The sequence below is a fragment of the Xenopus laevis genome, chromosome 8S, assembly GCF_017654675.1.
Source record: "Xenopus laevis strain J_2021 chromosome 8S, Xenopus_laevis_v10.1, whole genome shotgun sequence".
NCBI classification, from domain to species: Eukaryota; Metazoa; Chordata; class Amphibia; order Anura; family Pipidae; genus Xenopus; species Xenopus laevis.
In genome coordinates this window covers 35,448,359-35,472,856 of record NC_054386.1, presented here as the reverse complement: position 1 = coordinate 35,472,856, position 24,498 = coordinate 35,448,359, and the positions used below count along the sequence as shown (strand labels likewise).

The 24,498-nt window shown below is 41.3% G+C and overlaps 1 protein-coding gene across 4 annotated transcripts; it reads right to left on the bottom strand.

Moving 5' to 3' along the window:
• Positions 1 to 588: 588 nt before the first annotated feature.
• Positions 589 to 21,950, bottom strand: st6galnac6.S (ST6 (alpha-N-acetyl-neuraminyl-2,3-beta-galactosyl-1,3)-N-acetylgalactosaminide alpha-2,6-sialyltransferase 6 S homeolog). Of its 4 annotated transcripts, none has more exons than XM_041574760.1 (6): positions 21,736 to 21,950; positions 7,207 to 7,281; positions 5,658 to 5,834; positions 4,378 to 4,787; positions 3,809 to 3,916; positions 589 to 2,376 (listed from the first exon to the last, which is right to left on the bottom strand). In XM_041574760.1, the coding sequence occupies exons 2-6, from the start codon at positions 7,219 to 7,221 to the stop codon at positions 2,169 to 2,171; spliced, it is 918 nt and encodes a 305-aa protein (XP_041430694.1). In that variant the 5' UTR covers positions 7,222 to 7,281; positions 21,736 to 21,950; the 3' UTR covers positions 589 to 2,168. The 4 variants fall into 4 exon arrangements, with proteins under 4 accessions (XP_041430694.1, XP_018088242.1, XP_041430693.1 ...); XM_018232753.2 differs by having other exon boundaries at positions 6,974 to 7,281; positions 21,736 to 21,948; XM_041574759.1 differs by lacking the exon at positions 21,736 to 21,950 and adding an exon at positions 21,405 to 21,729 and having other exon boundaries at positions 6,974 to 7,281.
• Positions 21,951 to 24,498: the final 2,548 nt, after the last annotated feature.

Genomic DNA, 24,498 nt, shown 5'->3' with positions numbered 1-24,498 from the left:
GGGCTGCCCTGGCTGCCTCCTCCCCTTTTTATGTCTGGGGGGTGATAGCCTTGCTGAAAAACTGTGCTTATTTTACTATTGCAGCCATTTGTAAACCTTGCACTGCCGCTTCAGGCTGAATTTAACGAATAATAAAATATCCACATTTTTACCGTGTTTCCTTCAGTGGCAGTAAAAGTGAAATGGCATCATGTCATCTGAAAATATCCTGATTATCCTGAGATATACCTGCATCCAAAACAGTCCTTGCATGTTGTGCACTGATGCATTTCTAAGGGAAAATAAGTATAAAAAAATCTAGTGCTGCTTATCTCCCAATGTGAGAACTATATATAAAACCTGTGTTTGTGCAAAGCTGTTGTTACCAGTTACCCGGTACATCAAGGCTGTATTTTTCACTCCTATGGATTACTCTACTGCAGTTCTATCTCATGCTCAACTAAGGTGAAAAAAAGTCATGCTCAACCTCAATTTTCAAATACTCTGCCCCTATACCCTACATTTTTTATTCTTGTAAATACACATTATATGACCATTAAATTACCATGTTCCTTTAATGGCGAAACACACACACAAAAAGATCTTTGATGTATTAAAATTAGATTTATTTTTTTTTCAAATCTAACATTTCATGGGTCCTCCCAAAAATCCACAGCAAGAAAAATAATTTTCTCTCTATTTGGGCGTAGTTGGTTCCATGTTTGTACAAACGTTGCGTGGTGTTGATTTGCAGTAACCCTTTCATTGTTTGGGGATCTTCACTTTGCAGTTTCTAAGTAAAAGAGCATTTTGTTTACTTAAGTAAAGCATTTCCCTGACATTCCCTGAATTAATACTCAAGCTCCTAAATATGAAATGTGCAAACATCATTTCCGTTCATTATCAATGGAACTACCTACGGTTTCAGATACCATGCATACACACAAAGCATTCGGGGTAGCCTCCTCTAGATCGCTTGGACAACCTTTTTTTGTTTTTACATTACCAGGTTAAAAGGGTAAGAAAAATAGATTTTGCAGTATCCTTGATACACTGGATGATAAGCCATTTGGTACAGTAATTATGCTTAGCTTTTGGCTGGGGGTGTCTTGTTTGTATAATAACAATGTAAAATATAAATCAGATATATTAAAAGTAATGCACAGTACGGGTTCCTTGTACACAATACAAGACTTCAGTGGGGGAAAGGGAAGAACAAGTCAGTGGACAACACCAGAGGCAACTTCATGAAACATTACAAATATCCAAAACACAAACCCATTCCTCTTGTTTTGCCTCTTATATCAATTTTATTCTCTCAGGACTAGTTTTCCTTTGACATTCACGTTTCCCAGAATCTTAAAGCTTTATTCATACTGCTCAACTCTCGTACATGATCCATCTTTACTTATCCCAACCTATTGTAGTTCCATAGGAATATTCACTGTCAAACACCATTGGGCAGCTGCTTTCTGAAAGACAGCCTGTGCTTATTTTTCTATGTCCAATATAGGATAGAACCATCTTGTACACTATTTTGGGACGTACGGTAGATTAAAGCAGTTGTGTTCCTTCAGTAGATTAGTAGTGTTGGCGGTGATCTTGAGATCTTGATGCCCTATGTGTATATAGGGTTGCCACCTAGCCGTTATTTTACCGGCCTGGCCGGTAAAAATGATGGCTGATCCCAATATTATTAATAGGGAAAAAAAGTTAAATATATAGGAAGGCCGGTATTTTGTTCCAGAAAAGGTGGCAACCTTATGTGTATATCACTGCCTACAGCATGGTTGCACTCCCTCATTATAGGGCCAAATCATACATATTTAAGGTGGTAACACAAAAGAAATATATAACATTTTGTAACATGGTGACCGTTCCAGGTCCAGTCACCCTAAACAAACTTTCCTCCTATCTTTTGGGCCAAAGATTTTTCCAGCAGAGTTCTGGGACCCTTGAGCTATTGCTGGTATATTTATGACAGCTGGTTTCTTCCCAGGATAACTCAGTGAGAAACTATAAGCAACCCACAATTGGATGATGCCATGGCTCTTTCATTGTGTCTCATGTTATCCACTCTGCCAGCTTCTTGTATATCTGGACAGCACCCAACACCAAACAACACAGAGAAAAACCAGTGAAGGTGTGAGTAGAAGAGACAGGGGGTAAAATAACCCACTGGGACCCAGTTAAATATATTCAGTCTCTGCATCATCAAACCATTCAGGGTGGGAGAAAGTGATGTTGTATACAGGTGCCCAGCGGGCAAAAACTAATTTCTCTGTGATAAACCGGTGGTGATTTCCTCGACGTCCTCGCTCGTTCTGAATGTACGTGATGCACTCATCTGGACTTTTTGGTTCGTAATAATGATACGGCATCTTCCTCTGGCGTTTACTGGGGGGGGGAAAAAAGAGGGAGATCATGTGAAGACCATGAAAGATTCAGAGCTGACTCATTTTCTAGCAAACTTCCAAACGCTTCATGTGCCAGCAGGGATTATATTTCCCCTCTGAAAGCACAGATGGAGATATTATTGATGGTGGGGAAAAATGTGGCCCATTAACCCTTTCCTTTGCCCTTGCTGTGCAATCTCAGCATCAAGGCAAAACCCAGTAATATAAAAACGTAAAAAGGCATTTGAGCCGTAGCAATATATTTTACAATCAATGGCAGGTACGGGGTTAAATGAAGAGCACAAAGACTGACTCACAACAGTTTCCATCTGTGTGTTATTGGGCAGAGGACTGATATCAGAGAGATTTGGCGATCAGTAACCCTTGGCCCTTATCCCAATGCAAAGAATAACACAAGAGCAGTACTTGGCAAGGAACTGAAGAAAATAGCTGAGCAAAGACTTGCTTTCTTCAGAATAATTCATTCGATATCATGCAGCCACTCAGCTATAACTGAATAACAAATCCCATTGTCAAGGAACTAACTTGAAGCTTCTGGTGCTCCCACAATAGAATTTGCCTTTCCCCACTGATGTAGGGGAGTAACTACAGAGGAAGCAAACCCTGCAATTCCAGGGGGCCCAGGAGTGTAGGGGGCCCAGCAAGACCCTAATTATTGAGCAATTTTAATATACAGTAACATGGTACAATATGCAAACTTATCAATATTTTGGGGCCCTAAATTAAATTTGCTGTGGGGCCCAGTAACATCAAGTTACTGCATTAATGGCAATAAGCAAGGGTGTAATTATAGAGGCAGAAGCTGGTAGAAATTATCGAAGTGTAGAGGTTGCAGTGGGTGTCCTGAATGATGTAAAGTTTAATATATTTTTTCTAGGGGCCCAAAATCTCCTTGTTATGCCAGTGAGTAAGTTCGATTTTTCCAAAACAGATAACAGTATATTATAAATGCGTATCAAGTCATGAACATTGATATTGATTGCTCATCCATTTAAGCAAATACATGGCCTCCTGTGTTCCTTGCCTCTCTTTTTTGACTCACCCTCAGAATTAGTATGTAATAATGTACATGTATGATGATCTACCCCCAGTCTAGCAGTCTGCTATTGACCCTGTACATTAAGGTGGCAAGTGCCTCAAATTTTGGCCAAATGGTCCATCATTAACTGATCCAAGGAAGCTTACAATCTAAGGTCCCTATAGAATTCATATTGCATTCATACACACTTGGGCCAGTTTTATCAGGAGCCAATATGGGTTTGCAGTATGACAGAAAACCAGAGTACCCGGAGAAAACCCACACAGATACACGGAGACCTGAGTCAAAATCAGGACCCCAGTGCTGCAAGATGCAAATGTCTATGGAACTTAATCTATATGATTAATATTCAGCTTTCAAGATCAGGTGTTACCTGCAGTAGTTTGGGGGAACCATCCCATACACGTGCACATTGTTGCACAGCTCCACTGCTATCACCATGGTAAACCAGCCTGTACTCAGCCAGGAGTGCGACTTCTCTCTAAGGGACAAAAACATTTTTTAAATGTAGGATTCTAAGCCATCCGTACCAAGAAATAATTATAATATAACAATTAAGATACATGTACTGGTGCTTTACATAGTGGAGCTGAATTTTTTTTTCTTAAAGGTATTGCTCAGAGGGCTCTTTAGGGAAATTTCACAATTTACATACTTTTTCTGCTAGTTTTTAAGATATTAGCAGTTTGAAATTTCTAATATAGTGAATAAGAAGCAACAGCACCACCTACTGGTCATTTTAGCTGGCTACAATTGGCTGGAAAAGAAAGTCTTGTAATGTTGTTTTGCTTAGACCAGAGTAACATCAGATGACTCTTCTTTGCATGCAAACGTCTTTTTCTAATGGCTGTTAGTAAACCAGTGCAGTCTGATTTCTAGTATTCCTACATGTCTAGTTATAAAAGTAAGGAGCAGCAACCATATCAACATATGAGTTCTCACCTGTCTCTCCCTGTCTCTGCCCGGAACAGCTCATCAAATCTCCCCATGTTCCTTGGGGACACAACAAAGGCAGATACATTGGGGAACGCCGAGCTGGCACGTTGGATGATGTGATACAGATTTGCCTTGTTACCCTGCTGCATCTTGTTAGGAGGGCCCCAAAAGAAAAGAGACTGCCCTGGAAAACGACTTAAGAACTCTTGCGGCCTTCGAAGAACCCTGTATACACTGGAATGGGCCACCACACGGAATGTAGTCTTGTTCCCCACATCCTTCTCGTAACCGGTGGTGGGGGCATCATTCATGCGAATAATACATTCTGCCTGGTTGATCTTTTGGCCCAGGTCAGTGTTGAGAAGGTGGCTGGAACTGGTGACGATGACGCAGCTGTTGCACTTGGAGTGGAGTGTCTAAAGAGAGGTCAGTCAATTATCATTGGTGTAACAGCAGTGATGCATCCTAACTAATCTCTAGGGATGTAGCGAACCGCCGATAATGTGTTCGCGAATGCCGTTCGCGAACACCGGCAAAAAATGCGAACAGTTCGCGAACAATTCGCGAACTTCGAACATCCGAAAATCGTTCGATTCGAACGATCGAAGGATTTTAATCGTTCGATCAAACGATTTTCGTTCGAATCGAACGAAAATCGTTCGATTTTAGCGACCGAATGGTCGAATGGTCGAACGATTTTGACGCGAACGCCTATTGGCGAACGTCGCTCGCGAACTTGCGGCGGACGCGAACAGCCGATGTTCGCACGAACAAGTTCGCCGCAGAACAGTCCGCGACATCCCTACTCATCTCAGGCTATCTGTTTTCAAACCGAAAAGGGTATTTAAAATAACTCACCAAAGAGCTAATTTTTAGAGGTAACGCAAAACCCTCACAACAGATAAATATAAAAGGCTTGCAGCGCTCTTCTAAATGTTTGCACTTTACATACATTTTCTAGTTTGCAGTTTGAAACAGCGATACCTGCTGGTTTAAATGACTGCAGTCATCTGAAAATACCTTTTATTGAGAAATTGCCTTGTGATGTTGCTGTGCTTAGAACAGACCAATGAAACATCAGACTCTTCTCACTAACTTAATTTTCAGAGCAGAGCAACATCACAAAACATTTTACTAGTGCGAGATTGTCAGGAACTATGGGTGAGACATACAGTACATCTTGCAGGCCATCTGGGAACAGAGAGCAAGCAGCACAAAACTGCTTTTCCCATAGAGTTAGGCCAATTTGGTTCAAACTCTACAAAGGTGCATCTTCCCCTCCTTACCTTGTTGCCAGAAACTGAGATGTAACCGTCTTGCAGAAGCCATTTCCTGATATTGGGTGGGTTGGTGTGTTTGAGCTTCAGCTCCCTGTAGTTGAATGGTTCCTCGCTGTTGTTGGAAGTCAGTATGATGAGAAAGGTGACCAAAGCGAAAATCAGTATAAGTGCTGCTGTGCGGCCCTGCAGGGGACACCAGACAAAGTATTCAAAGTAGTGAGCAAACCAAGATACCAGAAGTACCAACTTTAATGCACTACTAAAAAAAACAAAAACCATACATTAAATAAATACAATTGTTTCCCCTCTAATAAGGATTAATTATATGTTAGTTGGGCTCAAGTAGAAGGTACTGCTTTATTATAACAGAGAAAAAGAAAATCAATTTTAAAGGAACAGTAACACCAAAAAATGAAAGGATTTTAAAGGAATGATAATACAATGTAGTGTTGCTCTGTACTGGTAAAACTGGTGTGTTTGCGTCACAAACACAACTATAGTTATATAAACAAGCTGCTGTGTAGCCATGGGGGCAGTCATTCAAGCAAAGGATACACAGTAGATAACGGATAAACTCAGAAGAATCCCATTGTACACTATAGAGCTTATCTGTTATCTGCTGTGTATCCTGTGCCTTTTCTCCTTTTTCAGCTTTGAATGAGTCTATAGGAGACTGACTGTAATTCGGAGCTGTCTGGATAACAGGTTTACGGATAATGGATCCCATATCTGGAAAAAAAACACCTCTACATTACTACCAAATAAAGTGCTAAGAAATTATAAAAGAATAAGAAATGAAGATAATATATCTTTATTTGGTATGCATAGTGAAGTTGGTGGATGAGGGTCAGCCATGAATGAGGTAAGCCACATGGCCAGGCCAGCCTTCCTTTTTGCCAACTCAGGATGGGAATGTTTTATTGACAGACTCTATAAGGCTGAGTCTTATCTAAGCTGTCCACTTCTTTTTCTTCTGAGCTCAAACTGAGTATTCCATTATTTCAGTAGCACTAATAAAAAGTGCCAGAATATACCATGTGGTCTGTCAGGAAAAGAGGTGGACCAGACAGAGACCACTAATAGCGCCTATGCCTATTATAACCTCCATTAATATATCAGGATTGAAGAGGCACAGAATGTGGAAGCTAATGGCATATTAACAACTTTTCAGTTGGTTTTTTTTCCAATTGTTTGCTTTTCTTTTCTGCCTCCTTCCAACTTTCAAATAGGGGTCACTAAACCTGGCAGTCCTGTAAATGCCTCCTTTGGTGTTTAGGGAGCACAAGTGTAAAAATGTTAACATTAAATCTGAATTTGTGTACCGTGGCTCTCAGTTTAATTTCTGGCAGCATTAGGGTCACCATGTCCAACTTCCATCCAGGTTCTTCAGCCAGAGGCAGAGGATGCTGGGAGATTTAATACAGCAACAACGTCGGGCCAGAGGATGTAGGAAGGCAAACCAAGGAAGGGCATTCGTGTGTTTATGATAAGGAATGTATATTGGGGAAAGAGGATGGCCTTTTGCTTAGAGAGGATGAAAATGCTGTGCAATTACTGTGGTGTTAGACATATTCCACGCCGGCTTGGTGTTGCTACTCCTCGATCATCTCCTTGTGCCACACGTTTGTGTCTAAAAAAAAAAAATACAAATTCATTGTCATTTGGGATGCAACGAATCCACTATTTTGGATTCGGCCGAACCCTTGCAAAAGATTTGGCCGAATACCGAACCGAATCCGAATCATAATTTGCATATGCAAATTAGGGGTGGGTAGGGGAAATAATTTTTCATTTCCTTGTTTTGTGACAAAAAGTCACGCAGTTTCCCTCCCCGCTCCTAATTTGCGCAAATAAGGATTCGGATTCGGTTCGGCCGGGCAGAAGGATTCGGCCGAATCCGAATCTGCTGAAAAAGGCTGAATCCCGAACCAAATCCTGGATTCGGTGCATCCCTAATTGTCATGGTTTAGCTTTTAGAGATCTGGATTAATTGTAGGGAAAATACCATCCTTTGCATTTCCCCATGATTAAATAGCAATTGGTTTTCATTTTTTATTATTTGTGTTTTTTGAGTCATTTAGCTTTTTCATTCAGCAGCTCTCCAGTGTGCAGTCTGGTTGCTAGGGTCCAAATTACCCTAGCAATCATGCATTGATTTGAATAAGAGACCGGAATATGAACAGGAAAGAACATTTGCTTTTTTTATGGGATTCGTGACCCCCATTTGAAAGCAAAAACTATAAAAATAGAAAAAAAATGAAGGCCAACTAAAAAATTTATTTGAATTGGCCATTCTGTAACATACTTAAAGTTAACCTAAACCCCTTTAAATCAGATCCCCGCACGTAGCATTTTTCTTAAATTTCCCTAATCCTCTCCATGTCAATACATTACGGGATGGCCCCTCACTCTCCCTTCCTCTCCCAATTACAGATCCCATGCATTAACCAATAAATACTTATCCCACCTCGTCTTTTTTGGGTTCTTTTTCAAGATCAGGCGGGGATGGTGGAAAGGTAGGTACACAGAATACCTTGCTCGTTCTTGGAGGGGGGGTAGCAGGGCGGACTCATTGAAACTTCCACTTCCTGCCCTGGCATCAGATGCCATCTTGTGCTTGGCAGTGATGCCGGAGCGCATTGACGTCACTTCCGCATCGGCTCCTCTACCTGGGGGAGTTGAGCGGAGTGTTGCTAGCAGGGATTGGTGGCTCCTGCAGTGGGCAGGGTCTCCGTGGTTAAATAGAGGAAGAGGGAGCGTGGCTCGGTTTGACCTTGCCATTCCTCTATCCACGCACTGCCCTTAACCTCGGGTCCTTTTCCCTTGGTAAGTAGTGGGACTCAGGTGACTGGGACTGGAAATTAAGAAGTCTCCTTATCTCTTATTTTTCTCTCAGGTTACCCAGTTCAAGGTTTTGTCCCAGCTGCCATCCCCAAGAAGTCTACACCCCTGAGTTGAGGTAAATAAAAAAAATTGAGAAGGCATGAATCTTTGTGGGTTGTCCCAAGACTCTCAATAATGTCTCTTTGTTCTGACAGTGCTATGAAGCCGTCTAGATCAAGAGAGAGATCTAGGGAACATTCTGCACCAAGAGAGGACAATGTCCAAGTTCCTGAAAGTCACTGCTTTGGTTGCTCGGAGGCCCCACTTCCAGAGAAGAAGCTGTGCCAGGCATGTCTCAATGCTGCCACGGTGCAGTCTGCTATCCCCAATGCTGACATCCTATCATGGATTAGGCTGGCTGTAGCCAAGGATATTCAGTCAGAAACTGGAGACAAACGGAACCTGCCACCAGATGATAAGAGGGCAGGTTCCGGTATGGTAACATCTGAATCTGAAGAGGAAGATGAGGTTAGACATTCTTTTATCGACTTTTGCCCTGGTTCAGCCCTTAATCAAGGCAATGAGAGCTTCCTTGGCTCTTCAGCAGGAGGAACATGCAACTTTATTTACATTTTTGCCTAAATCCAAAAAAAGAGCACAATCCTTTTCACGTCATCAGAAAGTACTGGATTTGGTCAAGTCTCAATGGGATATTGTGTCCAAGGAGGACATTAAGGACTTCACTACTATACCAAAGATGGATGCCCCAGTCCTCAATCTATCTAAAAGTACAGTATTGCCAATCGAAGATCAGGCAACTTTAAAGGATTCTATGGATAAGCGTCTGGAAACTGATCTAAAGAGGGCTTTTTAGTGGCAGGAGAATCTCTGAAACCCACAATTGCCAGTCTTTCGGTGGTCAAAGCCCTTGAAGTTTGGCTGTCCAATGTGGAATCAGCATAGACAGATTAAGCCACACAGAAGGTCATAGACCATATTAAGCAACATAAATCTAATGTCCGCTTTGGTTATGTACACCTTCCAATTCCAGGACACTTTGCTGAAGCTAGACATACAGTGAGCCAGCTACGTTACCAGGTGATTGATAGTGTAGAACCCTTGAGACGTGGAGGCGACCGGACCCTACAGTTAAAGACATTAGAGATGAAATGGATACATAAATTAGGTACGCTGGGACCTGGTGGTTTGAATCGGGAGTAAACACCAATGCTATTTATTTAATATGGTTGACCTGATTGTGTGCTAAGTGTAACATTGTTTTGTATTCTTTTGCTTTTAGATCAATGCAGCTCATACCCTGGGAATGACTGTGTTCTGCAATACATAGGCATTTTTTCCCAGGAATAGAGCATACAAATTGTATGTTATCATTAATTGAGTAATGATTTTAATATACACTGAATTGTTCAATCCTAATACATGCTGAATTGTTCAATTTTATATACAATATCTGGTGTATTTCAGACACTTTGTTTGAATATGACTAATGCACATAGTTTTTACATGTATTTATGACCAACTATTTATGATGTATGTCACAAGGGTTAACGTGATGAAACACTAAATGGGAGGTGTGAATTTTTCCCCCCTCCCCCTACAGAGCTATTTAAAGGATTTTATGTTACACTGTGGTTAAGCTTGATAAAGGACTGGTTATGCCGAAACTTTCCTTCACTTCAATAAATTATATTTTCACTGAACCAGAGTGCTGCTGAAAAATATTTTGGAGTACTCAGGACTCATGTTTCAGTCATTGGTTACACGTTTCTTAAAGTGATACTGACACTAAAAAACTACTTTTTTAAAATATGAATGTACATTAAAAGTTACCTATAGGCCATGTTGATCATTTTTTGCTGTGAGGTTTGTATTTGTTTGCAATTGTTAGCTGAAGTTCCTAAACCTGACTGTTCTGCCAACCTGACTGTCCCATCTCAGCCTGTCAGTTAGAGTTTCTGCTGCTAACGGACTCCTGCTGCACAAATATGGCAGCCCCCTCATAGGCGATCACAGGGAGTCAGATGGGTAATGTAAAAGCATTGGGAAAATACTTTACGGCAAAAGTATAAGAAGCAAGAAGTCAATTTTATGGTATATTTAAAAAAATGTTCAACTTCTGGTGTCAGTATCTCTTTAAAGCCGCAATCAGAATGGTAACAGCCAAAAGACCATTGTACCCAACTTGGGATCTTCCTAAAGTTTTGAAGATGTTCTCTTCCCCGCCATTCGATGCTCCAGGTCTCTTTGGCTGTTGACTGCCAAAGTGGTCTTTTTGGTAGCCATAACATGAGCGAAGAGAGTAGGAGAGCTTCAGGCACTTAGTTTCTCAGCAAACAGTCCAGCTTTCTTCCCAGATAGAGTAGTTTTGGGATTCAGCTGTCTTTCAAGCCAAAGGTGATTTCATCTTTTCATCTTAAAGGAAAACTATACCCCCCAAACAATGTAGGTCTCTATTAAAAGATACTGAGTAAAACAGCTCATGTGTAAAACCCTGCTTCGTGTAAATGAACCATTATCATAATAATATACTTTTTTAGTAGTATGTGCCATTGGGTAATCATAAATAGAAAATTGCCATTTTAAAAAATAAGGGCCACCCCCTGAGATCGTAAGATTCACTGTGCACACATACAAACCACATGTAAGGTCACATGAGCCAATTAACAGACAGAGTTCTGTCTTTTGCTTCTTCACTTCTTCCTGTTACAGTTAGTGTTGTAGTATTTCTGGTCACGTGATCTCTGAGGCAGCACAGATAGAGTCACGAAATGGTGGCTCAAGGCAAGAGATGTAAAAGGGCAATATTTATGTAAATATATATTCCAGTTTGGTAAGATTCTTTAATATGTCATTCAATTTGATATAAACTATCTGTTGCTTAAGTATTCATTTTGGGGGTATAGTTTTCCTTTAAGGATGAGTTGGTATTACCAGCTTTTCTGGACAAAGTGGAGTCTCCGGAACTGCGTGCCTTGGACGTGTCAGAAAACTTTAAAATTTACTGTGAAAGGACCAATTCCATCATAAAATCAGATAGACTATTCATTCTTCCTTCAGGTCCAAGAATGGTTGAGCCTCAACTCAAACTCTCTCCAGATGGATAAGAAGGGTGATCAAAAAAGCTTATTCCTCTTCCAACCCTCCAGAACCATCAGGCATTAAATCACACTCAACTAGGGGGCAAGCAGCCTCTTGGGCAGCTGAAGCTTAGGTTTCTTTGGAACTTATCTGTCGGGCAGCATCTTGGTCGACACCTGGGAATTTTATAACTCACTATAAACTAGATGTGAGATATTCTGAATACTCGATTTTTGGCTCTAGTACCGATTACTGCCTCCTCGGCTCATTAAAAAGTTAATTGCATTTAAGTCTTGGGTATTTCTTCCCACCCGGGACTGAAAACTTGCTAAGTCCCATAATGTATAGACATGGAGAAGACTAGGGAAAATCCTTTCATACTTACCGTGATTTTCCTTTCCTAGTCCTCTCCATGGCAAGATTGTTCCCTCCCGATAATGTCCTGGATAATACAAGAACTTGTGACCAGACGAGGTGGGAGGTGCTCAGTAAGTATTTATTGGTTAATGCATGGGTTCTGTAATTGGTAGAGGGACGGGCCATCCCGTAATGTATTGTCATGGAGAGGACTAGGAAAGGAAAATCACAGTATGGATTTTCCCTTTTTTGGGTGCTTTGTGATCCTCACTAGGGTTACCACCTCACCCCTTTAAAACTGAGCACATATGGAATCCACAGCTTGCATGGCTAAGTAGCAATTCGTTTAGATGCATGCTGTAGACTGAACTGATTTATGTGCAGCCATGCATCATGCATCTAAATGAATTGCTAATTAGCCATGCACGCTGTGGATTCCATATGTGTTCGGTTTAAAGGGTTGAGGCGGCAACCCTAGTCCTCACAGAAGAGACAATCTCCTGCAGGCGACAAATATCTATGTCTGTCACTGCCTTTTTGCTCCCTGTGGCTTTCTCCATTGATAACGCAGTTAATTAAAAAACAAATAGCACTCCTCTATTGTGAGCAAAAAACCACTGTAACCACAGTGACTCACAGCTTTGGCTTCCTTTTGAAAACTGCACTGCAGAGTTTCCTAAGCGTGGCAACACTGCATTGTGCAGCAAGCAACTCCATTCCTTCACCACAAGGTTGAAAGGGGAACCATAACTATTCTAAAAAATACTGGCTGAACTCTACTCCTTTTAAAGGAGAAGTAAAGCTTAATTAAAGAAGTAGACTAGGAATGTTGTTCATTATGTTTTGGGTTTCTCTAAGAGCCCATGGCAACCACAGGCCTTTAGCAGGTTAGATATCTGTCTCCAAAGATGTCCCAGTAACTCCTCATCTTCTTTTACTGATTCACTGCACATGCTCTGTGCTGCTGCCACTTACTGAGCTTAGGGACCCACTCACAATTTACAGTAAACATAGAATACAAATGTTGCAATATAAGGCTGATTAGTAATTAATGCAGATAATTACTACATGGCAGCACAGAAACCAGTGCAACTAGCATCATATTTTAATTATCAGCCTTGTAGCATCAACTTATATTACAGACCAACCTAATTTCCTGCTTGATAATTTGCTATGACCCCTAAGCTTAGCTTCTCAACAGTTGCTCACTGAGCATGTGAGTGTCGCAGCCACTTTCCAAGATGGTGACCCCCTGTGACAAGCAGGCCCGGATTTGTGAAAAGGTCACCAAAGCCCGGGCCTAGGGCGGCAGGATTTTAGGGGGCAGCATGCTGCCCAACCACACCCACATTGGTTCAGAAGCACTGTGGATGTGCAGGAGATACGACAGTTTTTTAAATTTCCCGTGTGCCAATCCCCATTGCTCCGGACCTGATGATGAAAATTTGACAAAATAAAAGGGAAGGGCAATGAACGACAGGGGGCCTAAGGGCGCCCGCTATGTAAATCCGGCCCTGGTGACAAGTTTGGAGTTCTGGATCATTGCTGCTATTGAAACCCTGAAACTTTAGGCTGGTGAAATAAATGCAGCATATAAAATATGGCATTTTTGGCCATATTCATTTTTAGGGTTTAGTTCTCCTTTAAGGTGGTCACACGTGGACAGACATTTACAGTTATCCAAGCTGGTCATCTGCACAGATGGCCGTATAGGATTGCTACATTCATTAAGGCTGACAGCCCAAATGAGCTGATCAAAGGGGAAATGAGAAATTCCCATTCCTGCATTTTAGGATGAGTTTGGTTCCACTACCCCATGCACACTTAGTATTAATCTGCCCTTTGCTGTTCCCTGGTTCTGACTATTGTGCCTAAAAGAAAACTGACTTCTGCTGCTGCTGCTAAGTCAGAACAAGCGTCATGTGAAATATGCAGGATGTATATCTATCATCTAGACCTGTGTTTTTCACAACTTTTTAGTTCCAGGCCCAAAATTTAGCCAAGGTAGGGTTGCCACCTCACCCCTTTAAAACCGAACACATATGGAATTAGCAATTCATTGAGATGCATGATGCACGGTTGCACATAAATCAGTTCTGTCTGCAGCACGCATCTAAATGAATTGCTAATTCCATGTGTGTTCGGTTTTAAAGGGGTGAGGTGGCAACCCTAAGCCAGGGACCCCCTTGGCTTCTAACAAGTATAAACATATATGAACATTACATCAGGTGTCGGACTGGGGGCCACCACCTCCAGTGATCACCTCCTCCCCCATCACAAACCCCTTCTGCTCCACTGTGTACCTCTGAAAACTTGCACCCCAAACCGATTCCGATGCTTATCTAGACAGGAGTAGTAAAGATATTTAGGAATTCATTTATGACCGCAGCCACAAGGCTGAACGTACTAAACCAGATGCAATTGTGCACATATTGGTGCCATTCAGTAATAGTACTTACATATAATATGCTCCTTGTGCTTATGTGTGTTTCTGCCAAGTGCCACTTCCATACACCTTGCTCTGGTAAATTGTGTTCAAGTGCACCCATTAGCTACTGCCAGGGTTCCCACTGCGGGCTGCACCCCACACTTGCATCCAAAAATAATCAACTGCTACTGTCAATTTAAACGTGGAGTTCACCTGCCGTTTTGTTCTCCAGAAATAAAAACTTTTTTCAATTTCTTTCCATCTTTAATGTTTTTCCCATTTTCTAAAAAAAGTTGTTTACCTTTGAATTAACATTTAGTATGATCTAGAGATTGATATTCTGCGATTTTTATTTTTTATTATTTGTGGTTTTAGAGTTTTTTAGTTCTCCAGATTGCAATTTCAGAAATCTGGTTGCTAGGCTCCTAATTATGTTACCGACCATGCAATGATTTATAGCCTTACAGAGCGATTTGTGTTAGGATGGGGTCAGTGACCCCCATTCGAAAGTTGGGAAGAGTCAGTAGAAAAAGGCAAATCATTTAAAAAACTATTTAAAAAACTAATGAAGACCAACTGAAAAGTTGCTTAAAACTTACAAGTTATCTTAAAGGTGAAGCCCCCCTTCAAAAAGTTGTTTACCTTTGAATTAACATTTAGTATGATCTAGAGATTGATATTCTGTGATTTTTATTTTTTATTATTTGTGGTTTTAGAGTTTTTTAGTTCTCCAGATTGCAATTTCAGAAATCTGGTTGCTAGGCTCCTAATTATGTTACCGACCATGCAATGATTTATAGCCTTACAGAGCGATTTGTGTTTGGATGGGGTCAGTGACCCCCATTCGAAAGTTGGGAAGAGTCAGTAGAAAAAGGCAAATCATTTAAAAAACTATTTAAAAAACTAATGAAGACCAACTGAAAAGTTGCTTAAAACTTACAAGTTATCTTAAAGGTGAAGCCCCCCTTTAAAGTTTAATGTTCCTGTCTCTGGTGTGTCAGTCTAGCAGCTAATCCCAGGCGCATAGTCTTTACTGTTACAATTTATCACATTTAGGATGGAACTACACAATGCGTCTTCTTGAGATCCGATGCGCTGAGAGGAGGCACATGTGAGGAGACGGATGTGGCAAATATAAGGTAAGTAATAGAATGTCAGACCTTGTCGCTGTGTGCATCCGACATGACGGTCGGATGTGAACGCTGCATGCTGCGTCTTCATCCGATAGTCCTGCCGGATGCACGCAGCGACATTTCTATTATTTACCTTATATTTGCCGCATCCATCTCGACGCATACGCTTACTCTCAGTGTGTCGGATCTCAAGAAGACGCATCATGTAGTTCCAGCCTTAGTTTCTAATATAAGCATTCATTGTATCAATTCTAACAGTTGTCTTTAATGAAACTCAGGGATTATGCTCAGCAGGCCCGGATTTGTGACGAGGCCACATAGGCCCGGGCCTAGGAAGGCAAGACTGCCACTGCCATGCATGCACACACGCATCTGAGGGGAACAGGGGGTTGCACGTGATGTTTGTGGGCACATGGACCCAGCGGCGTGCCTCGGGGTGCCAAAGGCAGAGATTCGGCCCTGCTGCTCAACAGGGACAAATAAGAAATGTTAAACAAAACTTTACACTTCAATATTAGGAAAACAGTCACAAATAGAAAATAGAAAGCAATAGAAGAAAAAAGTCTGTTTCTGGTGAACTAAAACCAACTGGATTGAAAAAAGTGTTTGCAAGGTGAACATCCCCTTTAACTCCATGCACTGGAAATGATGTAATTGTGTCTCTGACAGCAAATCAGTGTGCAACTGCAAACATGCTGGAATTCTGGGAGAAAACATTACATTACGGTATAAAAAAAATGCCAAATTGCACACTGTGCCTGGTTAGTCAATTCCCCCTTTTATTATCTGTATGTAATATGAATTCATACTGTCCCTTTATCTATGCTGTAGCATTGTATATTGAAACATAGGCTTTAATTACGGCTCAGTGTTACTCTCTGATCACTACTTGGGAACCAAGGCCAAGGAAACAACCCCTGTTCTGAATTTATATATTTCCATTTTGTGCTCTTTTGCAGCCATACACAGGCAATTACATTCTCTTTTTGTTCTCTCTTGCCAACCCCTCAACATGAATGCAACTTCTCCTTGTTCCCGCTTGTAATTGCACAAGAAACCTGCTCTGTTCTGTTTTAGCAGGAACTCAATGCGTTTCTATGGCAACGAATCAGGAGTCTTGCAGAAATCATCCCCCTACCAGACTGTTTTAGGGGAGGGGAAGATGGATTAAATGAGCGAGAGAGAGAGAGAGAGAGAGAGAGAGAGAGAGAGAGAGAGAGAGAGAGAAAGAGAGAGGAAAAGCCAGAGTACATGTGAGGGAGGAATATGACAGAAATTGGTAAAATGCTAGTATTTTGGGGTTGCAGATATGAATTTAAAGGGGAGGGGGATTATTTTTTTTGCCTTTCTCTTTCCCATCTTATTCTACATTAGATATATTGCTTTATGTAAAGCATCCTAATAGCCTGGCATCAAAATTACCATATGTAAATATGTCATCAAATTCTTATCTAGTAATCCAGTGCATTAAGGTCACTTGGCGATACTATGTATCACTAATAAAAATCCATTGATTTAGGGCCACATTGATACAGGGAATCTTAATTGGATGAAAAACTAAAGTTTCTGGTTATATTTTCATGGCAACATGGCACTTGTTTGTCTGGATATTTAACTGGTCGCTCCTGGTAAAACATTATATTATTATTATCGTTCAGATTAAAGATTATGCATCCTTTAGGTGTCAGTGGGTCCTACTGCTCCTCCTATGGCCTATTTTATGGCCATTCCTTGGCCAGGGCCCGCCAGGTTTTTTCCCTGTCTTGCTGCTACAGCAGTGGAAAAAAGTCCCCAAAAATGTCTAAAGCCTTCAGCCCACTGCCAGATAATTGCAGTAGGCACCAAATATAAAGGGGTTCTAGCATATCATTATGTTACCAAAGGAAATGAAGATCTTTCATTTGTCTATTTTTAATTACATTATATACTATACACCCCAGAACTTTATCATTTTGTCTCAAATCTCTGCTAGTGGAAAAACAGAGCAGAGTTCAACTGCTAAAATGTTTGGATTGCAGAGTTATTTGTGGTACTGAGAAAAAGACGAGAGGGCTATATTTGGAAGTTACAGTATGTGATAGAGGAACAAGATGATTGTATGAGTTGATTTTGCCAGTAGTCAGATCAGGGGCATAACTACAGAGGAAGGAGACCTGCCCAGTAAGGCCATAGTTATTGAGCAATTTCAATATATATATTTGTAGGATAGGTCAACTTTACTAATGTTTCGGGGCCTACACTGAATTTGCTCTGGGGCCTAGTAACGTCTAGTTTTTCCAGTAGAGTCAGATTCTAATGGGAAAGCTAGAGGACTAATTAAACATTAGAGGTACCAAAAAATATATATACTGAATATAATATGTATTTAAATACTGAGTTAGCTAGAATTGGTGTGATATCTCAGGCTTAGATTATCAGCATTGCAATTTGCTGTGCTACATTCATAGGTTTAAAAAGGATGTGATGGCTCTGGTCATCTTCGCTACCCCTGGAAGCCCAACTTGAAAATCAGTTAGATAGAGATTTGGCTGAACACATATATTTTTATATATGGGTTTAACCTTATTATTGGACCTTAACACAGGATGAAACCACAACAGTCTGATAACCACTGCTCTAGAATGACCAGAATCATCCAACAAGTGGCGTAACTACTCATCGGCGGGCCCTGGTACAGCATGGGCAACTGGGCCCCCCTGTTGGGCCCTCCTCCCTATGAATCGTGCAAGCTGTAAAATCTCGCCCTGCCTAGCCTCCTGCGATAACTGTTATTGCGGCGCCGGTGGGGGGGGGTGTGAACCCGGGTGCGATCGCACCTTTTGCACCCCTGGTAGTTACGCCACTGCATCCAACCATAGAACTATAGGATGAATTTGTGGCTTTGATAATAGCACAATACCACGACTATTCTGAGGACCATAATACTTATCCCCAAGACACCATACGGTCTGAACCATAAGGCCTCTTGAATGTGTGCAAGATGTATTCACTAATGGAAAATGCAGAGCATGTTTACTAAAAATGTGTAAAACGTGCTTCTAATTCACACACATTCCCATTTAATACACAGAAATGTAGGCAGTGCAATTCTTTCCCACCAGGACCATGTGCATGTTTGAGATCCATAAGCATCCCTGGCAGACGCTGACCATTAGTGCTACATAACAGCAAAATGCAACAACAGGTAGTGCCTGTTAAGACTTGGCCTAATAACAAATACATAGAATCCTGGTAATTAAACACTCCCACTATCGTCATTTGCATATGGATTCAAGCAATAAATCAACATCAAATAATTTTAAAGACATTTGTAAACGCCACTTTATATCTTGTAGTGATCTTGAACAAAAACAAGACAGTTGTGGTCCATTTCACTATAAATAAATAAATTAAATAAATAAGTATGAATAAATAAATATATTGGGTGCAGAGCAACCGTACCTCCTGGACCAGGAGAGTAACTACCTACTGGTCAGTGCCGTAACTAGATGTTACTGGGCCCCACAGCAAATATTTTTTAGGGCCCTTAAAATATCCAGATTTTGCAAGCTTTACCAATATACAGTTAGGCCCATAAATCTTTGGACAGAGACAACTTTTTTTCTAATTTTGGTTCTGTAGATTACCACAATGAATTTTAAATGAAACAACTCAGATGCAGACTTTCAGCTTTAATTCGGTGGGTTGAACAAAAAGATTGCATAAAAATGTGAGGAACTAAAGCCTTTTTTTAACACAATCACTTCATTTCAGGGGCTCAAAAGTAATTAGACAAATTAAAAAACTGAAAATAAAATGTTAATTTCTAATACTTGGTTGAAAACCCTTTGCTGGCAATGACAGCCTGAAGTCTTGAACTCATGGACATCAACCGATTCTGGGCTTCCTCCTTTTTAATGCTCTGCCAGGCCTTTACTGCAGCGGCTTTCAGTTGCTGTTTGTTTGTGGGCCTTTCTGTACGAAGTTTAGTCTTCAACAAGTGAAACGCATGCTCAATTGGGTTCAGATCAGGTGACTGACTTGGCTATTCAAGAATATTCCACTTCTTTGCTTTAATAAACTCCTGGGTTGCTTTGGCTGTATGTTTTGGGTCATTGTCCATCTGTATTATGAAAGGCCTCCCAATCAATTTGACTGCATTTAGCTGGATTTGAGCAGACAGTGTGTCACTGAACACCTCAGAATTCATTTGGCTGCTTCTGTCCTGTGTCACATCATCGATAAACACTAGTGTCCCAGTGGCACTGGCAGCCATGCACGCCCAAGCAATCACACTGCCTCCGCCGTTTTACAGATGAATGCTTTGGATCATGAGTTGTTCCATGCCTTCTCTATACTTTTTTGTTGCCATCATTCTGGTAGAGGTTGATCTTGGTTTCATCTGTCCAAAGAATGATTTTCCAGAACTGTTCTGGCTTTTTTAGATGTTTTTTTTTTTTTTAGCAAAGTCCAATCTAGCCTATCTGTTCTTGCAGTGCACCCTCTGTATTTACTTTCATGCAGTCTTCTCTTTATGGTAGACTTGGATATCAATACACCTACCTCCTGGAGAATGTTGTTCACTTGTTGGCTGTTGTGAAGGGGTTTCTCTTCACCATGGAAATGATTCTGCGATCATCCACCACTGTTGTCTTCCGTGGACGTCCAGATCTTTATGTGTTGCTGAGTTCACCAGTGCTTTCTTTCTCAGGATGTACCAAACTGTAGATTTTGCCACTCCTAATATTGTTGCAGTTTCTCGGATGGGTTTTTTCTGTTTTTGCAGCTTAAGGATGGCTTGTTTCACCTGCATGGAGAGCTCCCAAAATCTTCCACATACAAGCATCCCCCCTCAAATCAACTCCCGGGCTTTTATCTGCTTCATTGATAATGACATAACAAAGGAATTGCCCACACCTGCCCATGAAATAGCCTTTGAGTCAATGGTCCAATTACTTTTGAGCCCCTGAAATGAAGTGATTGTGTTAAAAAAAAGGCTTTCGTTCCTCACATTTTTACGCAATGTTTATGTTCAACCCACTGAATTAAAGCTGAAAGTCTGCAGTTGAACTGCATTGGAGTTGTTTCATTTAAAATTAATTGTTGTAATGTACAGAACCAAAATTAGAAAAAAGTTGTCTCTGTCCAAAGATTAATGGGCCTAACTGTATATTGTAAATGCTCATTAGTAGGGCCTCATGGGGCCCCTATACCTCCTGGGCTCCCCTGCAACTGCAGGGTCTGCTTCCTCTATAGTTACACCCCTGCTAGCAAAGAGGACCCAGAATAATTTAAGAGATGCCTCTTAAACCTGTGCTGTGGTACCCAGTAACTTTCTATTATGCCCATGGTACCTACAGGTATATATCAGACTGCCCAATGAGCCAACAAATTCTGAACTGAACATATTATGATAAAACTGAGTACAGCTTTAATTCTACTAGAGTCGAATGCTGTTCCATTAATATAGTAAGGCCAGATGGTTCTGAATTACAGAAAAACAGATGGAAGGGTGAAGGTTGTGTAGCCCTTCTTTATATAAATGGTATACGTAGGTCAGGACCTAAGGATAACCCTACTTCACTCTTTTACTATATATACTGTATATATACACATCAAGGAAGGAATCCTCCCTTTCAGGGTTTAAGTAGAAACAATAGGTTGTTTATTAGGTGGAGACAACACTTCGTCTAATCCTCTAGCCTTTGGCATATATAAATATATATATATTCTAAACATTATCGCCAATGTCCCATGTTTAATCCAGTCCAGTCTAGTGTAGTTCTGTATACTGTCTTTATGTAATAGTTGTAGAAATGTTCAGGTGTGATGCCTTATACTGGGGGTCAGGGGAAAGGGAGATAAGGACAACACCACAGTTTAAAAAGGTACGACATACCCAATCTTTTAGCAAGCTTCCCACATAGTACTCACCAAGGCCAAGGGAAGCAGGTACTGACAGATATGGGGTCCTTGTTTTCACTGGGATTTCAGGCCTCCTCTTTTGCTGTCAGGGTAGTTCTCCTCCCAAAGCAGGAACCAGCATCTGTTTTCCCAGCACTTTCTTCTTCGGGCTGGGAGCCAGTGCTAGTGCTTGGGCTTTCCTTCCCCCAGCCAACCCACGGTGCAGCCCTCTCTCTATCTATTGTAATTGCAGCTTCCCTACAGCCTGAAGGTCTCTGTCTCCCACCCACACCATGGTCCTTTCAATCACAGGCCACTGCACCCACCTACTCTATTCCCCTTTCAATTATTCTAGGTTTACCTTTATCTGTTGGTGAGAGCCTCTTTGCTCTTCAATATCCCTCTCTGTATCAAGGATCTGCTTCTCACTCTATCTTTTAGGGGCTCCCTTTATGAAGATAGCCTTGCCATGCTAGACAGTGCCTATATGAGACAAGGCAACGGAGTCTGTGCTTCTTCCCTCTGACAGAGGGTCTATCTCTCTCCCAGGCTGCAGAGCCCCAGTAAAAGCAGCAGCTGCTACAGGAACGCAGTGACATCAAGAAAACAGCTGGGTCCTAGTGCCTGAAAGGAATGCCTGAAACCTAATTTATTTTATTTGTTATTTAAGATCATACTTAAACATCCAATATTTCACACACAGACACAAAAAAAATGTTGGCAATAGGAGAGTCTAACTTAATCTTTTACTTGTAGCCTTTGTGGGAAATTTGGGGGAATACCTTTTTAATTTGTGGAATGTCACTGCCTATCATAAAAGGATAACAGTTATAAGGGTAGCGGGATTAGACTGGTACATGATCGGTGCCCACACTGATTCTCTCAAAGCAAAGCCATTGCTTGCAGATTTTTTCCCCCTCCTTAACCATTTGTGGTCTGGTAGGGATTAGAAACTGTTATGTCCTCACAGTACAAGGAATCAAGAAGAGGATTTATATGAAAAAAAGCATCCGATAGTTTGCTAAAGGCTATCAGACCTGGTGCAAACTTTGAATTTGTATCTGCATTATGCACAGACCTATGTTAGGAACACATTAGTAGGCGAGGAAGATAAAGGTTGGATTGGCTGTGCAGTTGGTCACAAAAAGACAGTTTTTTCTATAGTTAAAATAGCTTTGAGAAGAGTGAATAATCTCTAACCCCATCTTTCCCTTACTGCTGTTCAACCCAGGCACCCACTAACTGTTTTGACTTTCCCTAGTGGTTCCTGAGCAGCAGCCCTATTGCCCATTGCCATGCAGAACCTAGGTACCCTAAAAACAGTTCCACTTTATGGTGCTATCTTGCAACACTAATAGAGGGAAAAGATCCCTAATCACAGATCCCAAATCCTGGTCTGTGAATGAAAATTTGCCTATGCAGTTACAACCCAGCTTTTTTTTAGATGGGTACACATTATGTGAGGGTGCGCAACATACCTTAAGGGTCAGGGCACACAAGCAGAGTCAGGGAGATTAGTCACCCGGCGACAAATCTCCTCTTCTTCTGGGAGACTAATCTCCCCGAACTGCCTCCCCTGCCATCGCGCCGGCTAAAATGTAAATCACCTACGAGAGGGCACTCAGCGCAATTCATTTTCCGAAGTCGCCCAAAGTTGCCTCACGAGGAAACTTTGGGTGACTTTGGAAAAGAATCGCACCGAGTGCCAACCCGCCATCGATTTACATTTTAGCCAGCGGTAAAGCAGGAGAGGCAGTTCGGGAGATTAATCACCGAAGAAGAGGAGATTTGTCTGCGGGCAACTAATCTCCCCAAATCTGCCTGTGTGCCAAGACTCTTTATAATCCTTCTGAGGACAGTACATCATTTAAATGGATATAATCACATCCCAGTCACGCAATTTTTAATTATTCATTTCGATGGAGCACATCAAATCCTATGTTACAATTTTATGTATACTGTATTTCAGTCACATAAAACTCATAAAGTGTATGATAAAAAGTTGAACAGTAAACTAGGGAAAAACATGAGACCCTGCCTTGAGGGTGGAGTAGAATTGTACATAATTGACTTCTCTTGGTAGAGTATAATAACTTTGGCAGATAATACTGACATTAAACAGTGAAATGTCCATAGGCTAATCTTTTCTTTGATGGTAAGTGATTGCGGCCTAGGTTTAGTTCTCCTTTTATTACATAGCCAGTTAACAACCGATTGATGAATTTGTGATATGGATCCTTCTTAACTACGCAAAGCAGAATACATTGAGCCAGTTCTGTCCCCAGTATAATGGGCAAGGATTCCAACTTGCCAAACTTTTTCATGTGCACTTTGTCAGGGTTACAATTTTATTCAACCACTGTGCTGTAAATGCACAAGAGACTGTAATATGCAGAATGTAGAAACCGTTTGCAACTTGGAGACTGCTACTTCCAACAAAGTGCTATGAGCATATCATATGATCGGAAACATGGTTCTTATTCTACCCCTTTCCATTCTCTTTTACAGTACAAGGGCCTCTTGGGGTCCAAGTTCCCTTTTTTGCTATTCATCATGTGACTCCTAAGCACATAACAATCTTAAATGGTTAAAGTGACATCCAGAACAAAAAAGAATTGCCCATTCCCTTTTTGTCCCTTATCGCTATTAAGGCTAGTCCCCCACTTACTGTTGGAGGGTTCTTACTTATAGTAGCCAAGGAATATAATATAATATGAGTATAGGGCAATCTTAAAGGAGAAGGAAAGCTACAATCGCTAGGGGGTGCCAAATATTAGGGCACCCCTCCCCCCAAGGATTGTAATGACTTACCTAATACCCCAGGCTGGTGAAAACTGCACCAGCCCATGACACTAGCGAGAAATCCTTTCCCTCCTTTATTCTTTCTTCTGAATCCAGCAGCCAATGCATGTGCAGTAAAGCAAAAAATCCAGCTTTTTACTCAACTGTGCATGCATACCAACGCCCAGACAGAAAGAAGGAAGCCAGAAGATCTCTCGCTCGCTAGTGCCCCAAGCCAGTGCAGTTTTCTGCTAACAGGAGCATCGGCCTGGGGTATCAGGCAAGTCATTACAATCTTTGTAGGTGTCCTAACATTTGGCACCCTCCATTGATTGGAGCTTTT